Below are 19,416 nucleotides of genomic sequence, written 5' to 3'. Positions count from 1 at the left end.
GTTCCATAAGTTAATTCTGGGTTGTATGAAGGTCCATTCTGAATTTAGCCCCAACCAAATCCAGGGGGTGACCTCCAAATTTTAGAGTTGGGGGGGAAGAAAGAGAAGGGAGGCTGCATTTTGGCACATTTTGCACACAGATTTTCCCCAATCTGCGACCACACACTGGACTACGGTGCTCATCATCCACAGCCACCATCTGAGGAAGACAGAGCTCCCATTACCGTACTGGCAGAAGTAAAAAGCTAGCAAAAGCACCTGATATTTGGTGGGCCTGGCTCTTTTACAAAAAGTAAAACTTCCCAAGAGTTCCCACAGAGAGAAAATGTAGAAAAGAAACATTTCCGGGGATGGAGGTGTGGGGCTGGAGTGGGTGGAAAAGAGATAACAGAATTGTTTCTGATATATTCATCAAGCACAGTGTTTCTCAACCCTGGCCACTCTAAGATGTGTGGAGTTCAACTCCCAGAATTCCCCAGCCAGCCATGCTGGCTGGGGAATTCTGGGAGTTGAAGTCCACACATCTTAAAGCGGCCAAAGTTGAGAAACACTCATCTAGCAGATGACAATAAACTGAACATCTGGAACCAGCACTAAAAAGTTTCCAGCAACTATTTTATTGCGCGCTCAGCTCAGAGCAGACGTGATCGTAGAGACAAGACAGTCCCATCATTGGCCAACCCGAGTTCTCTGCTCCCAAGAAGAGACATAGCCATGGTTTGGAGGTAGAAAGGAGGAAATGTTTGGAGACCTTGCCATGAACAATGAAGAACAAGCAGATTTCATTTTTGGCTGGAGGTTAGGGCCCAAGGCGCCCGTGGGTACCTTGTTGCGTGGCAAGGCCAGGCTGCACACGGCGCACTCCCAGCTGAGCAAGCGTTTGATGAAGTCGCGGCTGGGGGAGGCCTTGACGGCTTCCACGATGTCGGCCAACTCCCAGCCTTCGTTTGGCTGCTCGAGCATCAGGGAGACCACCAGCTCGGCCCGGCCCCAGCTGGGCAGAGAGAGGGAGGCCAGGAGACGTCGCAGCAGAGCCTAGGAAAGGAAGAGGCGAGAAGGGACTGGTCGTGACCCCCACGGGCCGAGCTGGCGGGGAAGAAGACCCTGAAGGCTCTCCCTTCCTCTCCCTCACCTGCCGGTCAGGGGTGTGGAAGTCCACAGGAGGGTCTTCGCTCTCCCACAGCCGCTGATGGAAAGGCGCCAAGCGGGCACGCTGCAGCTGGACCAGCGCACGCCACAGGTCGCCGTTGTTCTGGTACAGGGCCTGCAAGACAGGGCCCCGCTCTTCGAAGCCCAGAGCCTTCAGCTCCCGCACCTGTGGAGGGAAGAAAGTTCAAACTGACATCCCACGTCATCTCCTAACAGCTGAATCTCAACCAGGACCTGCCTTTATCTGTTAGAGCAGGGTTCCTCAACCTTGGCAACTTTAAGACAGGTGGACTTCAACTCCCAGAATTCCCCAGCTGGCAAGCCTAAAGTTGCCAAGGTTGAGGAACACTGCTTTTGAGACACCTGCTTGTTTTTTCTCATTTTACGTATCTCCACTGAAGCTCCTGTCTCTAAAATTCCCACAACCTGGCTCCCCTTCAAAATCTAGAAAGGCCAACTCATAGAATTGTAGGGTTGGAAGGGTCTTGGAGGTCACCTAGTCCAACCCCCTGGTTAGGGAAGGTCAACCTCAGACCATCCCAGGCAAATGGCTGTCCAACCTTGGCTGGAAAACCTCCAGTGACCTTAAAAATTTAAAGATTTAATTAATCATTTCATTACATGAATTCATCATTAATTCATTTCATGATTCATCCATGATTCATTTAATGAATTCATTTAATTAAAGATTTAATTTATTTAACTCACTCATCAACCATTTGCTGATGTTCCCAAATGTAACTCATAACTCCCCTGTTGGATTCTTGATGTTCTCTAAGCTTGGTTATTTTCCTGCAGACGTTTAGTGACCAGGCATCAGTGTGTGGGGGGAATGATGTTTGCTGATGGTTTATAAATACAGGTAGTCCTTGACTTACAACAATTTGTTTAATGACCATTCAAAGTTATGATGGTGCTGGAAAAAGTGATTTATGATCAGTCCTCGCACTTACAACCATTGCAGCGTCCCCACAATCATGTGTTCAAAATTCAGGCACTTGGCAACCAGCATGTATTTATGACGGTTGCAGTGTCCCAGGGTCACGTGATTGCCATTTGCGAACTTCCCAGGGGGCTTCTGTCAAAGCAAAATCAATGGGCGAAGTAAGATTCACTTAACAATGTGATTTGCTTAAGGACCGTGGCAAAAAAGGTCGTAAAATTGGGTGGGAACTCACTTAATGACTACATCGCTTAGCAATGGAAGTTCCAGTCCCAATTGTGGTTGTAAGTCAAGGACTACCTGTATAGTGTAAAGCCCTGCCAGTCTTGGTTGGGGTGTGGTTTCCTCCTCAACAGGAAGATTATCAAGGAAGAAACTTCACTCCAATCCCTCTAGCAGGGCAAGCTACTATATATAAACCCCCAGCACTCCCCGTGCACTGATGATGTTCCCTAGTCAGGTAATGAAACATCTGAATGACTGAGCTCAGAGAACACCAAGAACCCAACAGTTCAACCCTGAGTTATGCATCTTCTCAACTAGGCATAGCTGAGACCCCTGGGTCCCCTGCTATTCCCAGAATCCCCGGCTGGTGTACAATTTGGAGATCTGTTGAGGACTCCGTGGGCCAAAAGTATTCTCATTATTGAATTCCTTCCCTTTTTCAGCTTGAAATCCATCAGCCCCACCCACCGCTCAGTCTCCTCCCCTCCCGATCCTTCTCTTGAACCCCACCCGTTTTCCAACCCCCCTACCTTGCCCAAGGGACTCTGAATGGCAACTCCCCCTTCTAATGTCTTCTTCCATGTTTTCCCAGGCATCTTGGCCAGACTGACCTTGCTGCGGCGGGCACTGAGGCATCGGCTAACAGCTTCGTCCACGTCCCCCCGGCTCGCCACCCATGCGGTTTGGACTTCCTGGAGCGTTATGGCGCCCAGCCCGCCGCCGGGTTCCTTCTCGCCTCGCTGCGTGGCCAGTTCTGCCATGCCTTCCAGGACGCAGGGAAGCTCCGAGTTCAGCCATGCCAGGGGCAGCTCAGCTCCTGAGTAGCACAAGGCAGCTGCCACCATCTCGGGGGCCACCCCCACACTTTCAGCCTCCTGCAGGGCAAAGGCAGCGAAGGATGGAGCCAGGTCAACTGGACCGGGATTACAAAGAGAAGGCCAAATTTAGCTCTGAAGCTGGTTGGCAACTATATTGGCCAGGATGAGAATGAGTGATGTAGGAGATGAAGGGACACCCCCCCATAGAGAACACAACCCCATCCCACCCCATTGCCCCTTTTCCCATCTGATGTCTGTCAAAAAATCCACAGTTAAGCAAGGAAGATGCTCTTGGCACTTGTAGTTAATCCCCATACCCTCAGCTTTCCTTCAGCTGCTCCTGTCTTGGAAAAGTATCCTGAATTTGGGACTGAAAATAAAAAAGACTCCAGACTCTCCTGCTCTAGCCCAGGGCAGTTTTTGGAGATTCTTTGTTTGGCAGAATACAGACAGACAGATGCCTATACTATATGTATATCTATATTATATATAGCTATATAAAAAGGGATTTGAGTGCACATACAAGAGAAAAACAGAGGATAGATTGGCACAAAACATCTAGCCATGGTTTACCGAATAAACCACAACGACCTAGGATCATGCAATACACCAAACCGTAAACAATGGCTTCTAAACCACAGTGGTTCATTCCCAGATTGAGCCTAAACAAAATCATATCATGGGGACGGTGAACCCACTCAAAGGGTTTTGTCAGGTTTGCTCTTCAGAGGCCCCCGGGACCCCAAAATGTAGCACACCTGGATGTCGAACTGCAATTCCCAGAATCCCCGGCTGGCATGCAATTTGGAGAAGACCCATTTAGGAATCCATGGGTCATGAGTTATTTGGGGGACTTGCTTTGGGGGTGGGGGGGAGCTCACCCTGATCATGGTGACCATCTTCTGCCCATCCTCCCGCAGCTTCTCCTGCCTCTGATGCTCCACCTCCTCTGATGAGATGGGCGGAGCTCTCCACAGCCCCTTGGGTTCTGCGGGGGCTTCCACCACCTCTCTCTTCAGCCTTCCCACCACCTCTTTCTCCAGCTGGGGGGACTGCTGGGGATCGCTGTGCAGGCTGGTACAGTTGCACATCTCACATATCCGGCCACGGACGCTGTTCCGGAACGTGCAGTGTTCACACTGCCAGCTGGGGGCCTGTGGGAAGAGAGGGGTTCCGTGCTCTAATCAGAGCCGGTGGGCAAGACCGGGCACAGCTCAGATCAGACACCGAGAGCCGCGGGCCGTGATTAATTTTACAAGAGAAGCCGAGCTGCCATTTAGCCAAAAATCAGCTTTTTGCAGGGGCTTTGAGGTCCCAGTCCTATGCACTCAGAGGCGATGTGGAGTTGGTGGTTGGGCATCCTTCCTTTTTCCAAAGTGTGCTATTTCCCCATTTCACCTCATGGACTTCAAGGTGGACCCTTGGCCCAGAAAATACATGCGGGGGCTAAGCCACCAACTCAGCGTTACGTGGATCACTGGCTTTAGAGTATGATTCCAACAATTTGGATACCCACTTGTCCTCCAAAAGCAAGGCTCTAGACCTCATGATGATATAAAAAGGAAAATCAGCTTGGGAGAAAGGGAGAGGGCAGCCGGCAGGGGATAAAAACACTTTCCACGTTAGCCCGTTCTTTGGGAACCTCACTTTTTAAGCAGCACCCAGATGCTGTCGTTCCCAACCGAAGCTCCCAAATTTTCTGCAGGCTCTTGTTGGGTTTCTAACAGATCCGACTCAAGCTTTTGAAAAGAAGTAAGAATGGAGCTGCTGCCCCCCCTCATGTGCTTTATTTTATTTTATTAGATTTAGGTGCTACCCGACTCTGAGCAGCTTCCAAATTAAACCCAGTTTGCAAACCCCTCCAGCTTCATAGCTTCTTACTGATCCCTGATAAAATATTACCAATATAACTTCCATAATTTTCAAAGGCAAAGGGTGTCCAAGCACGAAAGGGATGTCATCCTACGTGCCAGGTGGGGGAAAGCTGATCTTGGCCACAGGAAGTGGCCATGAATTAACTAGCATAATTCAACTTTAAGTATACAAGGAACTGCTAGCTGAGAAAAAGCAATGAGTGGTTTAGGGTTCCCCTCTCCAACAGGTCACCCCAGGGCACAAAAGTGGTCACAGATTTCTCTCTCTGTGTCACAAAGTGTGTGGCTCTCTTCACTTGTTTTAATTAGAAAAAAAAAAGATACTATATACTATTCCATATGATCTTTATTTCCAAGGATACTTCTGAGCTATATATGGGTCTCAGAAGCTTTACTTTTTTCTTTTTTTTTAAATAGGGGTGGCTTCAGCCCAGCTGTTTGCGCGGAAAGCACAGCAAGGAGACAAAAGCAGAATAGGAAGGACCAGGCTGCAAATATTTTGTGTTATTTTTGTTTTAATCGGGGGGGGGGAGGTGTTTATATTTTTATTGTTTTTCTGGTCTTGGTTTTTAATTGTAAGCCGCCCAGAGTCACCCTCTGGGGGAGATGGGAGGCATATAAATTTAATAATAAATTAAAAAAATATATCAGGGGCTAAAAGGGGGTCACAGGCAGCCTGCTGATAAATCTGGGTTTTCTAAGTGTTGTACGTCCATGGAGAGAGCCAGGGAGATGGCCTTGAAGGGAATGTTTTCAAAGGGGTATAAAAGGGTAGGGAGGAAAAACACAAGCAGACTTGCAAAATCCTGTTAATATAGCCGCGCGATTCTCAAACATTTGGATCTCAAGGCTCCTTTACATTCTTAAAAATGATGAAGGACCCCAAAGATCTTTGGTTTACATGGGTGATATCTCTCAATATTTACTGTATTAGAAATTAAAAGTGAGAAACTTTAAAATATTTATTTCACTTTGCGGACCCCCGGAAAGGGTCTTGGGGAGGGTCTCTCCAGGCCACCCTTGGAGAACTGCTGCTATAACCTCTCTCAATAGAGTTCTAGTCTTCCTCTGAAGTCGGTGTCTTGATCCAGCCTCCCTCGCAAGGCTGGCAGTCCGTTAGGAATGGACTAGGCTGTACAGATCGCAAAATCAAGAAAGACCTAAGCGAATGTCGTGAGGGCCCCCCATGACAGCCAACCGGTAAACAGCAACAGCCATTTTGTGAGAGTGCCCACTACACAACCCAATATTCCAACATGCCCCCCAACCCCAAAAGCTTGGAGAACTCCATTGTCACCATCACCATCATCTATTAACTTGATATGCCGCCTAACTCCGAGTGACTCTGGGTGGTTTACCAACTGTTAAAGACATTTAAAAACAAGGTTTCCTCCTTTTAGAAAGGTTCCCTTTCCCTTGGAAGCCCCCATACTCACATCTCCCTGCTGGGGTCCGTTCTCCTCACCCCAGGCTATGAGAGGCTTGGCGTCACCGGTGCCCGGTCTCCCAGCCAGGCGCGGCCTCTCGCAGACGGCGCACAGGACCGTGGCCGCCTCGTTCTCAAACGTGCAGGTCTGGCATGACCAGCGCCCTCTGGCCAGCTGCCCCAGGCTGCTCAGCTCCTCTTCCGGGCTGAGGCTCTGGGGGGTCTTGCACCCCCGGGGTCGGTCGCAGTCTGCACACAGGACGGAGCGGGCATCGTTGGTCTTCTGGCAGGATGCACAACGCCACGGGGGCCGCGGGTTGGGGAGGCTGCGGGAGACTGCGGGAAGCCGCAAGGAAGTGGATTCGGAGGGTATACTGCACAAGCTTCAAACAGACAAGAATCAGACGCTTCATAAATCAGGGCGCATAATCCCGCGAGTTAGAAACATAGCTTTAGCCACAGCTTTTCAATACATGCAGGAGGCTGATGACCAAGCTGGCTACCCTCCAGAGGTGTGGGCTTCAGTTCCCAGAATTCTCTGCAACCGTTGTGCCAGCAAGGGAATTCTGGGAGCTGAAGTCCACATAGCTGAAAGCCCCAAGAAGGCTGGTCTGAAAGCCAAGGACACCAAGCTTACAAACCCAAACCTTTTCCTAGGATTGGGGCTGAAAGGGGCAAAGGAACCAAGAAAGAGCTGTTAAAGTTACAGCAAATTCTTCAAAAACCCATCGGGTAAAATCCTCTGTAAACTCTTTTTGAAACCAACATCCCCTTCCTGCAATTCTTGTCTTTGCCCAGGTAGCACAGCCCTGAACTGGCTGGGGAAGATGAGAATTGTAGTCCAAAGTGCCTGGAAGACTAAGGGGCAAGGAAGAGATGCAGGGATCCCGTAAGCTCTCCTGGCAAAGGAAGAGACGAAAGGCCGAGAGAAGGAAATGGAAACTTTTTAAGGGCCTGACAGAAGAAAAATGAACGATAGCGGCATGAAAAGCCCACATCTGCCTTTATCAAGGTTTCGTTTTTCTCTAAAAGAGGATCCTGGATAAATTCTTTGGTGGGAAAAATTCCACAAGGGGGGAAAAAGGGAACTGGTTTGTGTTTCCAAACCGCAGCTGCAGATGCCAAGAACTGCAGCCTTTCCAGGTGGGCTGTTTTGCTGGCCCAGGTGACCCCGGCCTGCAAGGGGTGCATTGAGCGGGCTGGCCGAGGAGCTTCCAAGTTTGGTCTAGTGGTGAAGGCCCCAGGCTAGAAACCGGGAGACGGTGAGTTCTAGTCCCGCCTGAGGCCTGAAAGCCGGCTGGGTGACTTTGGGCCAGTCCCTCCCTCTCAGCGAGCCCACCTCACAGGGTTGTTGTGGGGAAGGAGTATGAGGTATGTTTGCCGCCTTGAGTTATTTATAAAAATAAGAAAGGCGGGTTAAAAAATCTAAAAACAAAAAGTAGAAGCTACCTGGGGGGAGGGGGTGGTGGCGGATTCTGCCAGGTTTGGTTTTTCACCGGCACCCGGTGGTGATGGGTCCGGGAAGGGTGCTTATGAAACAGCCAGTCGCAGTTCGGACACAAACTCTGATTGCAAGCTGAACAGTGCTGGGACGGAGCTTCTAAACCGCAAAGCAGGCAGGTGTGCGGAGGCAAATTCCCTGCAGGCCGGAGAGAGGAGAAAAACAAAATAGTAGGTTCCCTCTTCCTCTGTGCTCAGCCAAGAGAAAGACACGTTGCAATCAAAAGAAACGAAAAGGCACCCGCCCACGTCTTTCCATACACTCCTGTTGCCTTTTAAACATCGGGGGCGGGGAACCCTCCATCAGAGAGGCCTTCCTGGATGTTGAACATATCAAAGTGAGCTCTGGGTGATTTCACGGGGCAAAATCAACCCAAGCAATCAGTTTTAGGAAACAGCAGGGGCCAGAAACTTTCTCAAGTTTTGTTCTGTTTATGTCTGGAAGCCAAGATTCAATTCCATCTGTCTACATCCAAGGACTCAACTTTCAGAGGCAAAGGCATCGTCTTTTATTGTGGGGGTGGGCAGAAATTAATTCAAATCAAGTCAAATCAAATCTTTGTTACGGTCGAAGACCAGCATAAGGAGGGTGAAGTAGAGTTAATTAAAAAGCATAGAAAATACATCAGTCCAATAATTAATTAATTCAGGATCGACCAGCAAGCCTCTGGATGATCTGCAAGAGGTTGGAAAGACCTTCAAATGTCTAGCCACAGAGGCCAAGAACTAGCTGTCTTCCCCTAAGATCCTCTTCTTTCATTCTTGGTTCATTTCTACCCACCAGTATTTTGCATCTAGGTTTGATTATGGTCCTGGTTTGCATTATAAAAGAAATCCCTTGAGTGCGGCGCCTGACCACCACCAACCAGTGGGTGTTTCTCCCCACCAGCCTCTCAGCATCCCGTTACCTGCGAGAGAGATAGCCGAAAGTGGATTCAGAGGCATGGCGTCTGCAGCGATGTCCACCTGGGAAAAGACAGAAGGAGAAGGGCCACCCCATCTCAGTCTAAGCCTGGAAACTTCATCCAAAGTTTCATTCTTTCAAGGCCAGACTAGCACACCCTCAGTCAAGGGTGGCCCTTGAAGAAGATTTAGATGCTATCCTCAAGGAAGAAAAACCAGCCCATAGACCGGCTTATAATCCTCCCCACTCCAGATGTGTTGGACTCTATCCTTCATCATCCACTGTCAGCACTGCCCATTCTGGTGGGGGATTATGGAACCCTGACGGAGAAGGTGATGGATCGCAGTTGGTTTATCCAGAGTTACAGAAGCTCTTTTTCCTCAGCTTGGCAAAACTCTGGATGAGTTGCAACTGGGTTTGTCAGAGGACAATAAGATAACATGTGCACCTGCCTCCACCCCCAAATTAAGCTACTGAACCTAAAAAGGTGGGTGGGAAGGAAAGGGGCAGAAGTCCCAGAGAGGAATTATATGCAAAAAGAACACAAGAGGAATTCTGGTGCTGAAAATGCCATTTGGGGTTGCGTCCTCAGACCCGTCCTTTTATTTTAAATCAGTAAGGGGGAAAAATGACTCTAAAAGCCTGAAGCTGACTTCAACAAGAGCTTGGATGCTTGGAGCAGATCTTCAAAGATCTAGAGAATGCCTTTTTTTCTGGACTTTTTGGGGGACGCAGAAAAATGAAATTATGTTGCATGGGTCTGATGACTCGAAATAATATGGGTTAATAAAAAGAATGGAAGTTATGCTGTAAGTTTAGAGCAAGAGCTTGATGTATATTGTTACTTATATCTGTTGCTAGCTGGGTTGGAAGTCAATTCTTCTTTTACTATTTTTCTTTTTTTCCAATTCCTTCTTTTTTTTATTTTCTTTCTTAATGTTAGTTTTGGTTAGTTTTTACTGCTTTTAAAAAAAAAATTAATAAAGGTATTATGAAAAAAAAATCTACAGAATGCCAACAGGGGTGGGGGCCACACAGATTTCAGGGGGATCTCATTCCAGAGGGTAGGAATCACATACTAAGAGTGACTGGAAAGCATTAAAAAAAGGCGGGGGGGGGGAATGAAAGCACAAAGTTTTCTACACCTTGCTCCATATTTTATCTGCAACTATACCAGCTCACCTGTAAGCTGTAGTCTCTCTGCATTAACTCTTGCAATGCCTGAGGGTTGGGGTGAGTGTCCTACATGGGGAGAAAGAACCACAAGCATTCTTCAACTCTTAGCAGGGACCGCAAAGCTTCCCCGAGCCCCCACAGTCCAGCATGGTCTCATGGCCGCCTGTACCGATAGGAGAAGGTTCAGCTCCGTGCGGAGCATCATAACATCCACCGTGACGGAAGCCACGTGGGGAATGTTCGGCTCGAGCAGGCGGTCAGGGAAGTACAGCCCATCTGCCTTTTCTTCGGAATAGCCATACAGCCGGAGGACGTCCCGTCCGCCCTGCCGGGAAAGAAGGCACAATTTCAGCAGATCTGGAAGGCAGGCAAACGGGTCATGCACACACACAGAGTTCCCTTTTGCAAAGGGTTATTTGATGCCAATCCCTTATTTAAAACATTTGGAAACTCCCTCCCCAGGACACGCACCGCCCCCGGTGGTGGACTCAGGTGGAGGGACTCAGTTCCAGTGAGGATGGGTGCACCGTTGGAGGACCTGATGGAACAGGCTGAGGACAGATCAACCTACAGAAGGTCGATTTACATGACCACCAATGTTGACCGTAACTCAATGGCACAAATCAATCAATTTAGGAGACGAACGGATGGGGTTAGTGGTGGGGCGAAGCAAAATAGAGCATGGGAAACCCAGTAAAGTTTTAACACACCTATTTTGCTTGTCCTTTGCTTATAAAAAATTCTGGGAGATTGCTGTATTAAACATGGACAGCGTACAGCAGTGTTTCTCAACCTCGGCAACTTTAAGATGTCTAGACTCCAACTCCCAGAATTCTATGCTGGCTGGGGAATTCTGGGAGTTGGAGTCCACACATCTTAAAGTTGCCGAGGTTGAGAAACACTGTTATACAGTAATTGAGGAGGCTTTGAGGATGGTTTGGGGCTTGTGGATTTTCAGGGATCCCCAGCCCCTTCATTGACAGAACCAGGTTATTTCTCTTAAGAAAGGATCAGATTAGAAAGAACCTGCCCCAGACCTGATCTCTGAAGAAGCATGCAATATTATCGCACCTTCAGTCCACCCCTGAATTGGAAATTCGCCAGATATAAAAAGACAACATTGGCACTTAATCTTCCAGTTCCACTTCCGCACCACCGAGACGCTTCCTTGAATCTCCCTCCCTCCTGGCCCCCAGGGTTCTTCTCCAGTTTTACCAGGGCAAAAATCAAGCTGAAATAAAGTGGGGCAACCAAGATGGGGGATCACGTTGGGGGGACCGGGCCCAAAGCTCTCACCTGGATGGTGTCAACCGTGTCCCGGAAGACGGGGTTGTTGAATTTGACTGTTCGCCAGAAATGGGGTTTGCGGGGATGCAAAAGGTTGCGGCCGTATTTCTCCAAGATGTTGAAGGCAGTGGATATCATGCGCAGGTCCACCTGGAACTGGGGAGGGGTTGGCAGTTCACCAACATCTTTTCTCAGATGCTGCAACCACACCAAGAAAACTGCCAAGAATGGCACGGCAGCGGATCCCACCGTGCGGTGCTCAGCTGGAAGGGAGCTGGCATACGGGGCATCCCGGAGCACAGTAATCAGCCCCCAAACTGTTTCTCTTGAGGACTAGAACCATTGTTTTGAAACAGAATGCTGAGGACTGCACCACTACATTCCCCATTTTTTTCACAAAGAAAAAAAGCCTCCAGCAGATCCACCCTTCCTCCCTGAATTAAACCTAGATTTATTGATTGATTGATTGATTGATTGATTGGATTTCTCCCCTGCCCCCCACAATAGGGGACACTCTGGGTGACTTACAAAAAACATTAAAACTATAAATATATCTAAAACACATAATACATCCAAAATTAAAACAATACTAAAAAAGGAAAATCCAAGAAGATGGAAAATCAGGCTGCGAACAGCTGGCTTCTATGGGGCTAGCCATCCCCCTGCTTGAAGTATTCCCTCCCCACCCCAGGCCGAGTGGCAGAACCAGGTCTCCAAGGCCCTTCGGAAGGCCAGGAGTGAGGGGGCCAATCGCACCTCCAGGGGCAGAATGTTCCAAAGAGCGGGGGCTACCGCAGAGAAGGCCCGCCTTCTGGACCCCGCTAATTGGAGTTCTTTTACCGAGGGGGTCCGAAGCATGCCCTCTCTGTGCGATCGGGTGGGACGGGTTGAAGACATAGGGGAGAGGCGGTCCCTAAGACCTCCAGCTCCCCTAAACCCTGCTGTGCTTCCTAACTAGGTTTAATTCTATTCCTCCACCTCTGCTTAATTTTCTGCCTTTACGAGGGTGGTTTTCTCCCCCCATCAGGTCGAAGTAGCATTACAGGCAGACATTCTGCTGGTAAAGCATCTACATGTCAAACTACACGAGCCGATCTATCCTCTCTTCTGCTGTCCGCCTTCCCAGGTAGACCACACGGGAAACACGGCCCAATGAGTTAATTCTACTTTATTGTAAGGCTACATTAACAGAATCTCGCAAGTCTGAAAGTGCAAATCTCCCGCCATCTCTTTTACAGCCTGAGAAGTCAGGGAGGGTTCCTTCTGAGTTTCTTTCTCCGCCCATTATGTAGCTGTGGGCTATGCCCTCTCTTATCTGACTGTTCCCTTGGCAGCATCTCCTCCTGCAGTCTCCCAAGGTTGTTCCCACATACATTACACCTGCCCGCTCCTCACCTGCTCCTTGACGTTGGCTTGCAAAATGCCCTTGGCATCTATCTCCAGGTACTTCTGGGCAAGGGATAAGGGCAGCTCCACCAAGCGCTGCACAAGCTCGGGACTCTGCTCCGAAGGGCTCCCAATCAATTTGGCTACCAGTTCCTGCCGAAGGGACGCAAACCTGTGACTCGCCTCCCCCATGGCTGACACCACGAAAGAAACGCAGGGAGGGAAAGAAAATAGCAAGACGGGTGAGAGGCTGTTTGGCAACATCCAGCAAGTTTTTTTTCCTTTGCACGGAAAAAAGCAAAAATTCTTTGGAAAGTAGGTGTGATCATTCTGTCTGACCTCACAACAACCCTGGGAGGTAGGCCAAAGGTGAAGCTTCACACCATGGAAATTTGTTGGTCTAATCAGTGTTTTCCAAACTTGGCAACTTCAAGAGGGGTGGACTTCAACTCCCAGAATGCCCCACCCCTCTTGAAGTTGCCAAGTTTGAAAAACACTGGTCTAAATAGAGGGCCTCAAAACTCTTGGGGTTGGAGACCCCAAAAGGATTATAAAGAACAGGTGAAAACGTGGGAAGGGCCTAAGTGGAAAATACCCGTGTCTCGGAAGCCAAGCCAGGCGGTTCACAAGAGGGGTCTTGCACCCGTGACGTCGAGATCCAGGAAGGGGAAGCGCGGCCGCAGGATTACGAAGACCTTTAGCATAAGTCTGAGGCGGATGGGAGCTGTAGTCCAACCCTCCTAGGCAGCCCCGGCACACTGGGGAGCCAAGCAGAGGGGGCACCTGCACGCCAAGAGGGGTGAGGGGCTCTGCCCACGAGGGGCGCCCGGGGCTGCATCGCTCCGGCCAGGGCCGACGCTGCAGGGCTGACTCCCATAAGTCTGCGGGGGATGGGAGCTGTAGTCCAACCCTCCTAAGCAGCCCCACAAGCTGGGAAGCCAAGCAGAGGGGGGACCTGTAAGCCAAGAGGGGTGAGGGTCTCTGCCCCCCAGGGGCGCCATCACTCTGGCTGGGGCCAACGCCGTGGGGCTGACTCCCATAAGACTGCGGGGATGGGAGCTGTAGTCCAACCCTTCTAGGCAGCCCCGGCAAGCTGGGGAGCCAAGCAGAGAGGGCACGCCAAGAGGGGAGAGGGTCTCTGCCCCCGACGGGCGCCCGGGGAGGGCATCGCTCCGGCCGGGCCGACGCCGCGGGACTGACTCCGGAGTCCTCCCCCCGCAGACGCGCCTCGCAGCGCGCCCCGAACCGTCAACCCGGTTCCCCTTTGCCCCCCCCGCCGCCAAACCGGACTCGAACCCGACGCGGGACGGCGGCGTCGCGGAGGAGCGCAGGGAGCGGCGGTCTACCTTGCGAGCGGGGCCTCCCGCCCCGGGCCAAGCCGCAACAGCTGGAGGGGAGAGCCGCCGCTGGAAAGCGAAAGCGGAGCGGGGCGCGGGCGGGGAGAGCCGGCAGCCGCCGGCCCGGAGCGGAGCGGCCGAGGGGGACCTCAGGGGACGCGGAGGAAGAACTACAGGCGCCGGGCCAGGGCCAGGGCCAGGGCGAGGGCGCCTCTGGGCACACGCAGAGCGCCGGCGCTGGCCCGCCCGCCGCGGCCGGCGACGCCCGGAGCCTTGCCGCGCGGCCCCCTGGGGGGACGAGGGGAGCGGGGGAGGGGGCGCCCGGCCCCCTCCCCCGCAGGAACGGCGCGCAGCCCCCCTCCCCCTCGCCCTCGCCCCGCGGCCCGGGCTCCCCGCGAGGGGCGGGGCGGGGAGTGGGGAAGGGGAGGGGGCGCGCGCGCGCGGCCGGGGCGGAACGTGGGAATGTGAAAGCGAAATCGCCGCGGCGGCGCTGCTTCCGCGAGGGCGCTTCTCGGAGACACCATGGCCAGGCCCTGCACCGCCGCCGTCCGCGTCGCCAAAGAGACGCGGGAGAAGGTGGGGGGCCCCGCGACGGGGGGCAGGCGGGCGGGGAGGGCCGCGAGGGGCGGGGGGCCCGGCCCCGGTTACCTTGCGTGCCTCTGAGCATGTGTGGAGGGCGCCGTGCCGGCCGAGCGCCCCCGCCCCTCGCTGGCGGGAAGGGCAGGTCGGGGTTTCTGCCCTCGGCCGGGCGCCCGTCAGGGTCCAGCGCGAAAGAGCGGGAAAAGCGGTCAATGACATTGCGTTTTTGAAAAAAAGAGGGTGTTAGGTCCATTAATTCACGCGCGGCTGAGGCAATTCTTGGCCCCGACTTTCAGAGGGAATAGAAACTGACCGGGGACCCTGAAGCGCCGGGCAGTCGCTTCCCTGGGGATGGAGGACCAGGAGCCTCTTCCGACTAACCGACTTAATTTTATTAAGCGGCAGAAGCAAAGCCCTGATCGGGTTTGTCGCCTGGAAAAAACCCTCCCGGGCTCCTCCCGAGGCCTGGCCGCCGAGCCTGGGAATCACCCGCGCGGGCGTTTCTGAGCCAACCCGGAGCCGCGGGGTCGGCGTGACCGGCCGGCCGCTTCTGAGGTCCCTTTTTCCGAGTCACGCCAACCAATTTCCAGGATTTTTCTGCGGCGAACTGTGGAAATACCGTTCGCAGAACCAGCTCTGCAAGGAGCCCTTGAGGACGGAGCCCATTTCCAATGAGGACAGCCAGAGAAAAGTTTTATCCCGGACACTTGGGATCAAACAACATGTCCCCTTTTGCAATGCACCCATTTCCTGTTGAAACAAATTTCCGTTTGTTTTAATTTTAGTTTAGTGTAATAATTTAATTTAATACATAATTCAACTAATTTAATATATCGTAATTAAATTAAAGTTGAAACAGATTTCCAAGTTCTCTCAACTTAAACATATTTTTCGCAAAGGTAGAGCTGACGTGCAGGTTTGCTGTTCGGGGCTGTTTTCCTTTTTATTAGGCAGAGGGAAAGATTGGAAGCCAACTTTTCGGGTTCTACATGTGATTTTCTTGAAAATCCCCAGTAGGTTTCTAAAGGGAAGTCCATCCACTTCTGCTAATTATTTTACCGGACATAGAATAAACAGCAGGGAAAGTATGAAGGCAGAATGGCACCATTTTCAGTTATTTATTATTATGCCATTGGTTGGTTTGCATTATGGAGGCCTTTGGCTTTGAGAAATAAAGTTACACCTAACAACCATCCTTTAGGGCACTGTTTCTCAACCTTGGGAACTTTAAGATGGGGGACTTCAACTCCCAGAATTTCCCAGCCAGCTTTGACTATGGGTTTCACCTAATCACCAGATGCTTTCCCTTAAATTGGATCAGTAGGATTCCAGTACAGCTATAAAGTTAGTTTAAGTTTAAGGTAGTTTGGCTCCTTCGCTTCCACACATCAGCCTTACATTCTGTTTACAGTTGAAATTTCATTGAATATAATGTTTTTGCTGTGGCAGTCTCCTGCTGATGGGGCTATGGGCTATACACAACATCTTCACTCAATACACTAGGGTTTTTTGGCTTGAAAATATTAGGGTTAAGATTTAGCTTCTTTTATTTTCTTCTTTTTCCTGCAAAACCCTCTTTGCATTTGGAGAATTAGTGAGATTTTTCAGCATGGAAAATAAAGGTCTCATGCAATCCTTTTGGGCTGCTCAGGTCCAACATAGGTTGCAGTAGTACAGTGCATCTTATAATTTCCTTTTTTCTCTTTAGATGGCCTTCTTTAGAGAATCCCTTTTGAAAGAGGTAAGTCTCTATTGCACCACAAATATTACTTGTTCAGCGATTATCTGACATTTTTTCCCTTTTCCAGATAACTCTCTCTCTCTCACTCTCTTTCTTTCTTTCCCTGCAGGGTGAAGAATTTCTTTTCACATTTTTACCTGCAAAAATATTTCAGTTGGATCAGTTTCTTAAGGTAAGCACATATCCCAAGGCAAAGTTTTGCTGGAGGGACATGTATACATGCTTTTTAAATTGTCATTCTTTGTCTACCCCTCCAGGAAGACTCAATGAACATTCAAGATTTGACAACTCTTAAAGCTCCTTTGGATATCCCTATTCCAGACCCCCCACCCAAAGAAGATGAGGTGAGTTATTGGGGAGGATTCTCTCCCCGCTCCCCCCCCCCAAATTCAGTATAACTTGTAAGTGGCAGAAAATGATATATATGGATTTGATGTGTTCCTTGTAGATGGATACAGAAAAAGAAGAGAAAGAAGGTGAGGAAGAGAGGGATAGTGGAGGGGGGGAGATGAATTTTAAGGGTTTCCCAGCATTTTATGGACTTAATTTCACTTCTTCTGCGACTCCCAGCTCCAAAATGTGGCTATCTCAAGGGGAATGAGGTTCTTATTTCACTTCTGGATCGTGTTAAGCCTGAAGTTCGGGAGTTTAAAGAGAAAAGCATTTTGGTGAGTTGGCAATGGGGCCTCTTCACTCCCCCATTTCTTATTTGTGAGGTGCAGTTGTGTATCTGGTGAAGAGTTGTGTGATTTTTCTCCAAGGCCACTTCCATCTCTTTTTCCTGATCCCCATCAGGTCACGACCTGGATTCAGTTCATGATTCCCAAAATTGAGGATGGCAATGATTTCGGGGTAGCAGTTCAGGTAACAGAATGGGAACTTAAGGAGACTGCATTTCCCCACCCTAAAATCTTTATTTCCCTGGCTGGGGGATCTCTCTTGTGGCCCACCAACCCTTTCTTTCCTTTGCAGGAGAAGGTGCTTGAACGTATTACGGCTCTGAAGACCAAAGCTGAAGCTTTCCAGACAACAATTGCTAAGTAAGTGGTCAAGATGGCCAGCGCAGAAAGGAGGCAAACCAGAGAGCTCACATGGTATCTATGTTCCAGAGAATCATGAATTGTGTACCGCAGTCAGGCACCACTCCTGTTGGTGTTTCTTCAAACCAAAACCCCTGTAAAGCATCATGGAGTCCTCTCCTGCCTTAATAGTGTAATGAATCTCACAGTGCCTACTTCCAATATATCATGGACAGGCTCTTCCTTGTTCAGTGTCTGCAGTCATCCTGGGTAATGTTTCTTCTAGCCAAGGTGCCTTGTGAGCATCAATAAAGGATCCGAATGCTAGCTGAGAGAAAAATCAGAGTATGCATTCTTGGGTCAATTCTGGCTCTCCAGAGCCATGACGCAAGATGATCAACAAAGCAAAAAAATGTGAGGAAGAGAAATGGATGTTGACATCACGGGATGAGGGTTTAATCCATCTTGAAATGGTGACGGGACACATATAGAGAAAGGCCTCTCTGCGCTCTTATCCAGGACGTTCATGGCTTTATATTTTATTTTATTTGTAGGTACTGGTCCAAAGAGAGCCAGTTTGGTGGTGTGGTTAAGGCACCAGGCTAGAAACCAGGAGATCTCCCTTAGGCACAAAACCTACTGGGTAACCTTGGGCCAGTCACTCTTTCTCAGCCCTAGGAAGGAGGCAAGAGCAAACCACTTTCAAAAATCTTACCAGGAAAACTGCAGGGACTTGCCCAAGAAGTCACCAGGAATCAGTGACTTGAAGGCCACCCCCCCCCCCCAAAACCCTAGTCCAAAGCAACATAATTTATGCTGTGGAACCAATATCACTTCTGTTCCTTCTAGATATTTTCTGGAGCGTGGAGATGCCGTCGCCAAGGCCTCCAAGGAAACTCACGTGGTAAGTGATGGAGAAAGGTTGCAATTATTTGTGGTCTGTTTGGTGGCATGCCTGATAGGAAAATTTGAGCTCTCCTTGTTTCTCTCCCCCCTGACTCAAAGCTGGGAGAAGACCTTCCTTGGAAGGAAAAGCCAAAACAGCTGGTGTTGACTGGGAGAAGGAAAACAGCACTTCAATTCCATGTTGAGTTGAAACCTTGATTAACTCAGTGCAAGGTTGACATGATAGTTCTTGGAAATGTGAAAGCCTGCAATTATTATACACATTAATAAAGTTATTGTCTCATATAGATTTTGAACTGCCCAGAGTCACTGAGAGTCAGGAGGTATACAAACTTAAATAATAGCAATGACAATAACAATAATTCCATTCCCCACCTCTTGAAATTGTGTTCCTGCTTAACTGGTTTCATTGTGATTTTTTAAATAAATCACAGCATCTGGACTTGTAGAACAGTTAAGCCATAAACCATGATTTTCAAACCACCGGCTGAATTTACAGAACGTGCTAAGCATAGCCAGGCAAACCACATTGTGTTTGAGAGTGTCATGGGAATCCATCCTGACTGTAACATGCTTGCCTTGTTTCCTGCAGATGGATTACCGGTGCTTGGTTCACGAACGTGACGAAGCCATCTACCGAGAAATGCAGACCATGGTGCTTGATATCCGTGGATTTTATGTAAGTAAGCTGAACTGATCGTAGCAGATTTCTACTATGGGAAGATAGAGAGTGCAGGAGTAAAGGAATCGGGCAGATTTCTTTCTGTGCTTAACTCTTTCCCATTTCTCTCTACCCTAGGCTGAGCTGTACCACATCTTAAGCACAAATTTGGAGAAACTGACCAACCCCAAGGGCGAAGAGAAGCCATCCATGTATTAACAAGAAAAGGGCACCTATGGGGCGAGCAGGCAAGGGTTGATGTTATGTGGGTCATGATATCCTTGTGCAAATAACACAATTCACCAGCATTTGTGGCGGCCACTCCTTGCAGAGGAGCTCAATGCGACTTTTCCTTTCTTTTTGGGGGGTGTTTTGCAAACATAAAAATCTAGGGTCAGAATGAGATCTGAGAAATTTAGAACCAGGAGAGAGATTTCTGGGAGAGATGAAGCAAATAGTATGACAAAATAAAATGTTTCAATCTA

At 49.7% G+C, this 19,416-nt stretch overlaps 2 protein-coding genes across 7 annotated transcripts in view; one reads left to right on the top strand and one right to left on the bottom strand.

Annotated features, from left to right (window-relative positions):
- Positions 1-15,021, bottom strand: part of RNF31 (ring finger protein 31) — a 25,000-nt gene extending 9,979 nt beyond the window's left edge. Inside the window, exons 1-12 of one of the 6 annotated variants that reach the window (XM_088142239.1) lie at positions 14,674-15,021; positions 12,698-12,841; positions 11,312-11,500; positions 10,185-10,340; positions 10,022-10,081; positions 8,844-8,901; positions 7,885-8,074; positions 6,446-6,818; positions 4,017-4,289; positions 2,929-3,192; positions 1,133-1,315; positions 826-1,035 (exon numbers count right to left, since the gene is read on the bottom strand). In XM_088142239.1, the coding sequence (XP_087998365.1) occupies positions 826-1,035; positions 1,133-1,315; positions 2,929-3,192; positions 4,017-4,289; positions 6,446-6,818; positions 7,885-8,074; positions 8,844-8,901; positions 10,022-10,081; positions 10,185-10,340; positions 11,312-11,500; positions 12,698-12,841; positions 14,674-14,823 (2,250 nt within the window). In that variant the 5' untranslated portion in view covers positions 14,824-15,021. Of the gene's footprint in view, positions 1-825; positions 1,036-1,132; positions 1,316-2,928; positions 3,193-4,016; positions 4,290-6,445; positions 6,819-7,884; positions 8,075-8,843; positions 8,902-10,021; positions 10,082-10,184; positions 10,341-11,311; positions 11,501-12,697; positions 12,883-13,283; positions 13,944-14,034; positions 14,169-14,673 lie in introns of those variants that run through there. The other 5 variants (XM_088142240.1, XM_088142241.1, XM_088142243.1 and 2 more) reach the window with 5 other exon arrangements.
- On the top strand, positions 14,208-19,416 carry PSME2 (proteasome activator subunit 2). The gene is made up of 11 exons (XM_088142248.1): positions 14,208-14,601; positions 16,313-16,345; positions 16,455-16,517; positions 16,603-16,689; positions 16,794-16,821; positions 16,916-17,013; positions 17,141-17,209; positions 17,318-17,385; positions 18,214-18,268; positions 18,863-18,949; positions 19,070-19,416. Exons 1-11 carry the CDS (start codon positions 14,548-14,550, stop codon positions 19,148-19,150), a joined length of 723 nt encoding a protein of 240 aa, XP_087998374.1. The 5' UTR covers positions 14,208-14,547; the 3' UTR covers positions 19,151-19,416.

The sequence above is a fragment of the Python bivittatus genome, unplaced genomic scaffold (genome assembly GCF_059951505.1).
Source record: "Python bivittatus isolate LINGU-HERP-01145 unplaced genomic scaffold, Pbiv_v1 ctg000370_np1212, whole genome shotgun sequence".
NCBI lineage: Eukaryota > Metazoa > Chordata > Lepidosauria > Squamata > Pythonidae > Python > Python bivittatus.
Note: the sequence above shows the minus strand (reverse complement) of the source record. Positions and strands in the feature narration are given on the sequence as shown.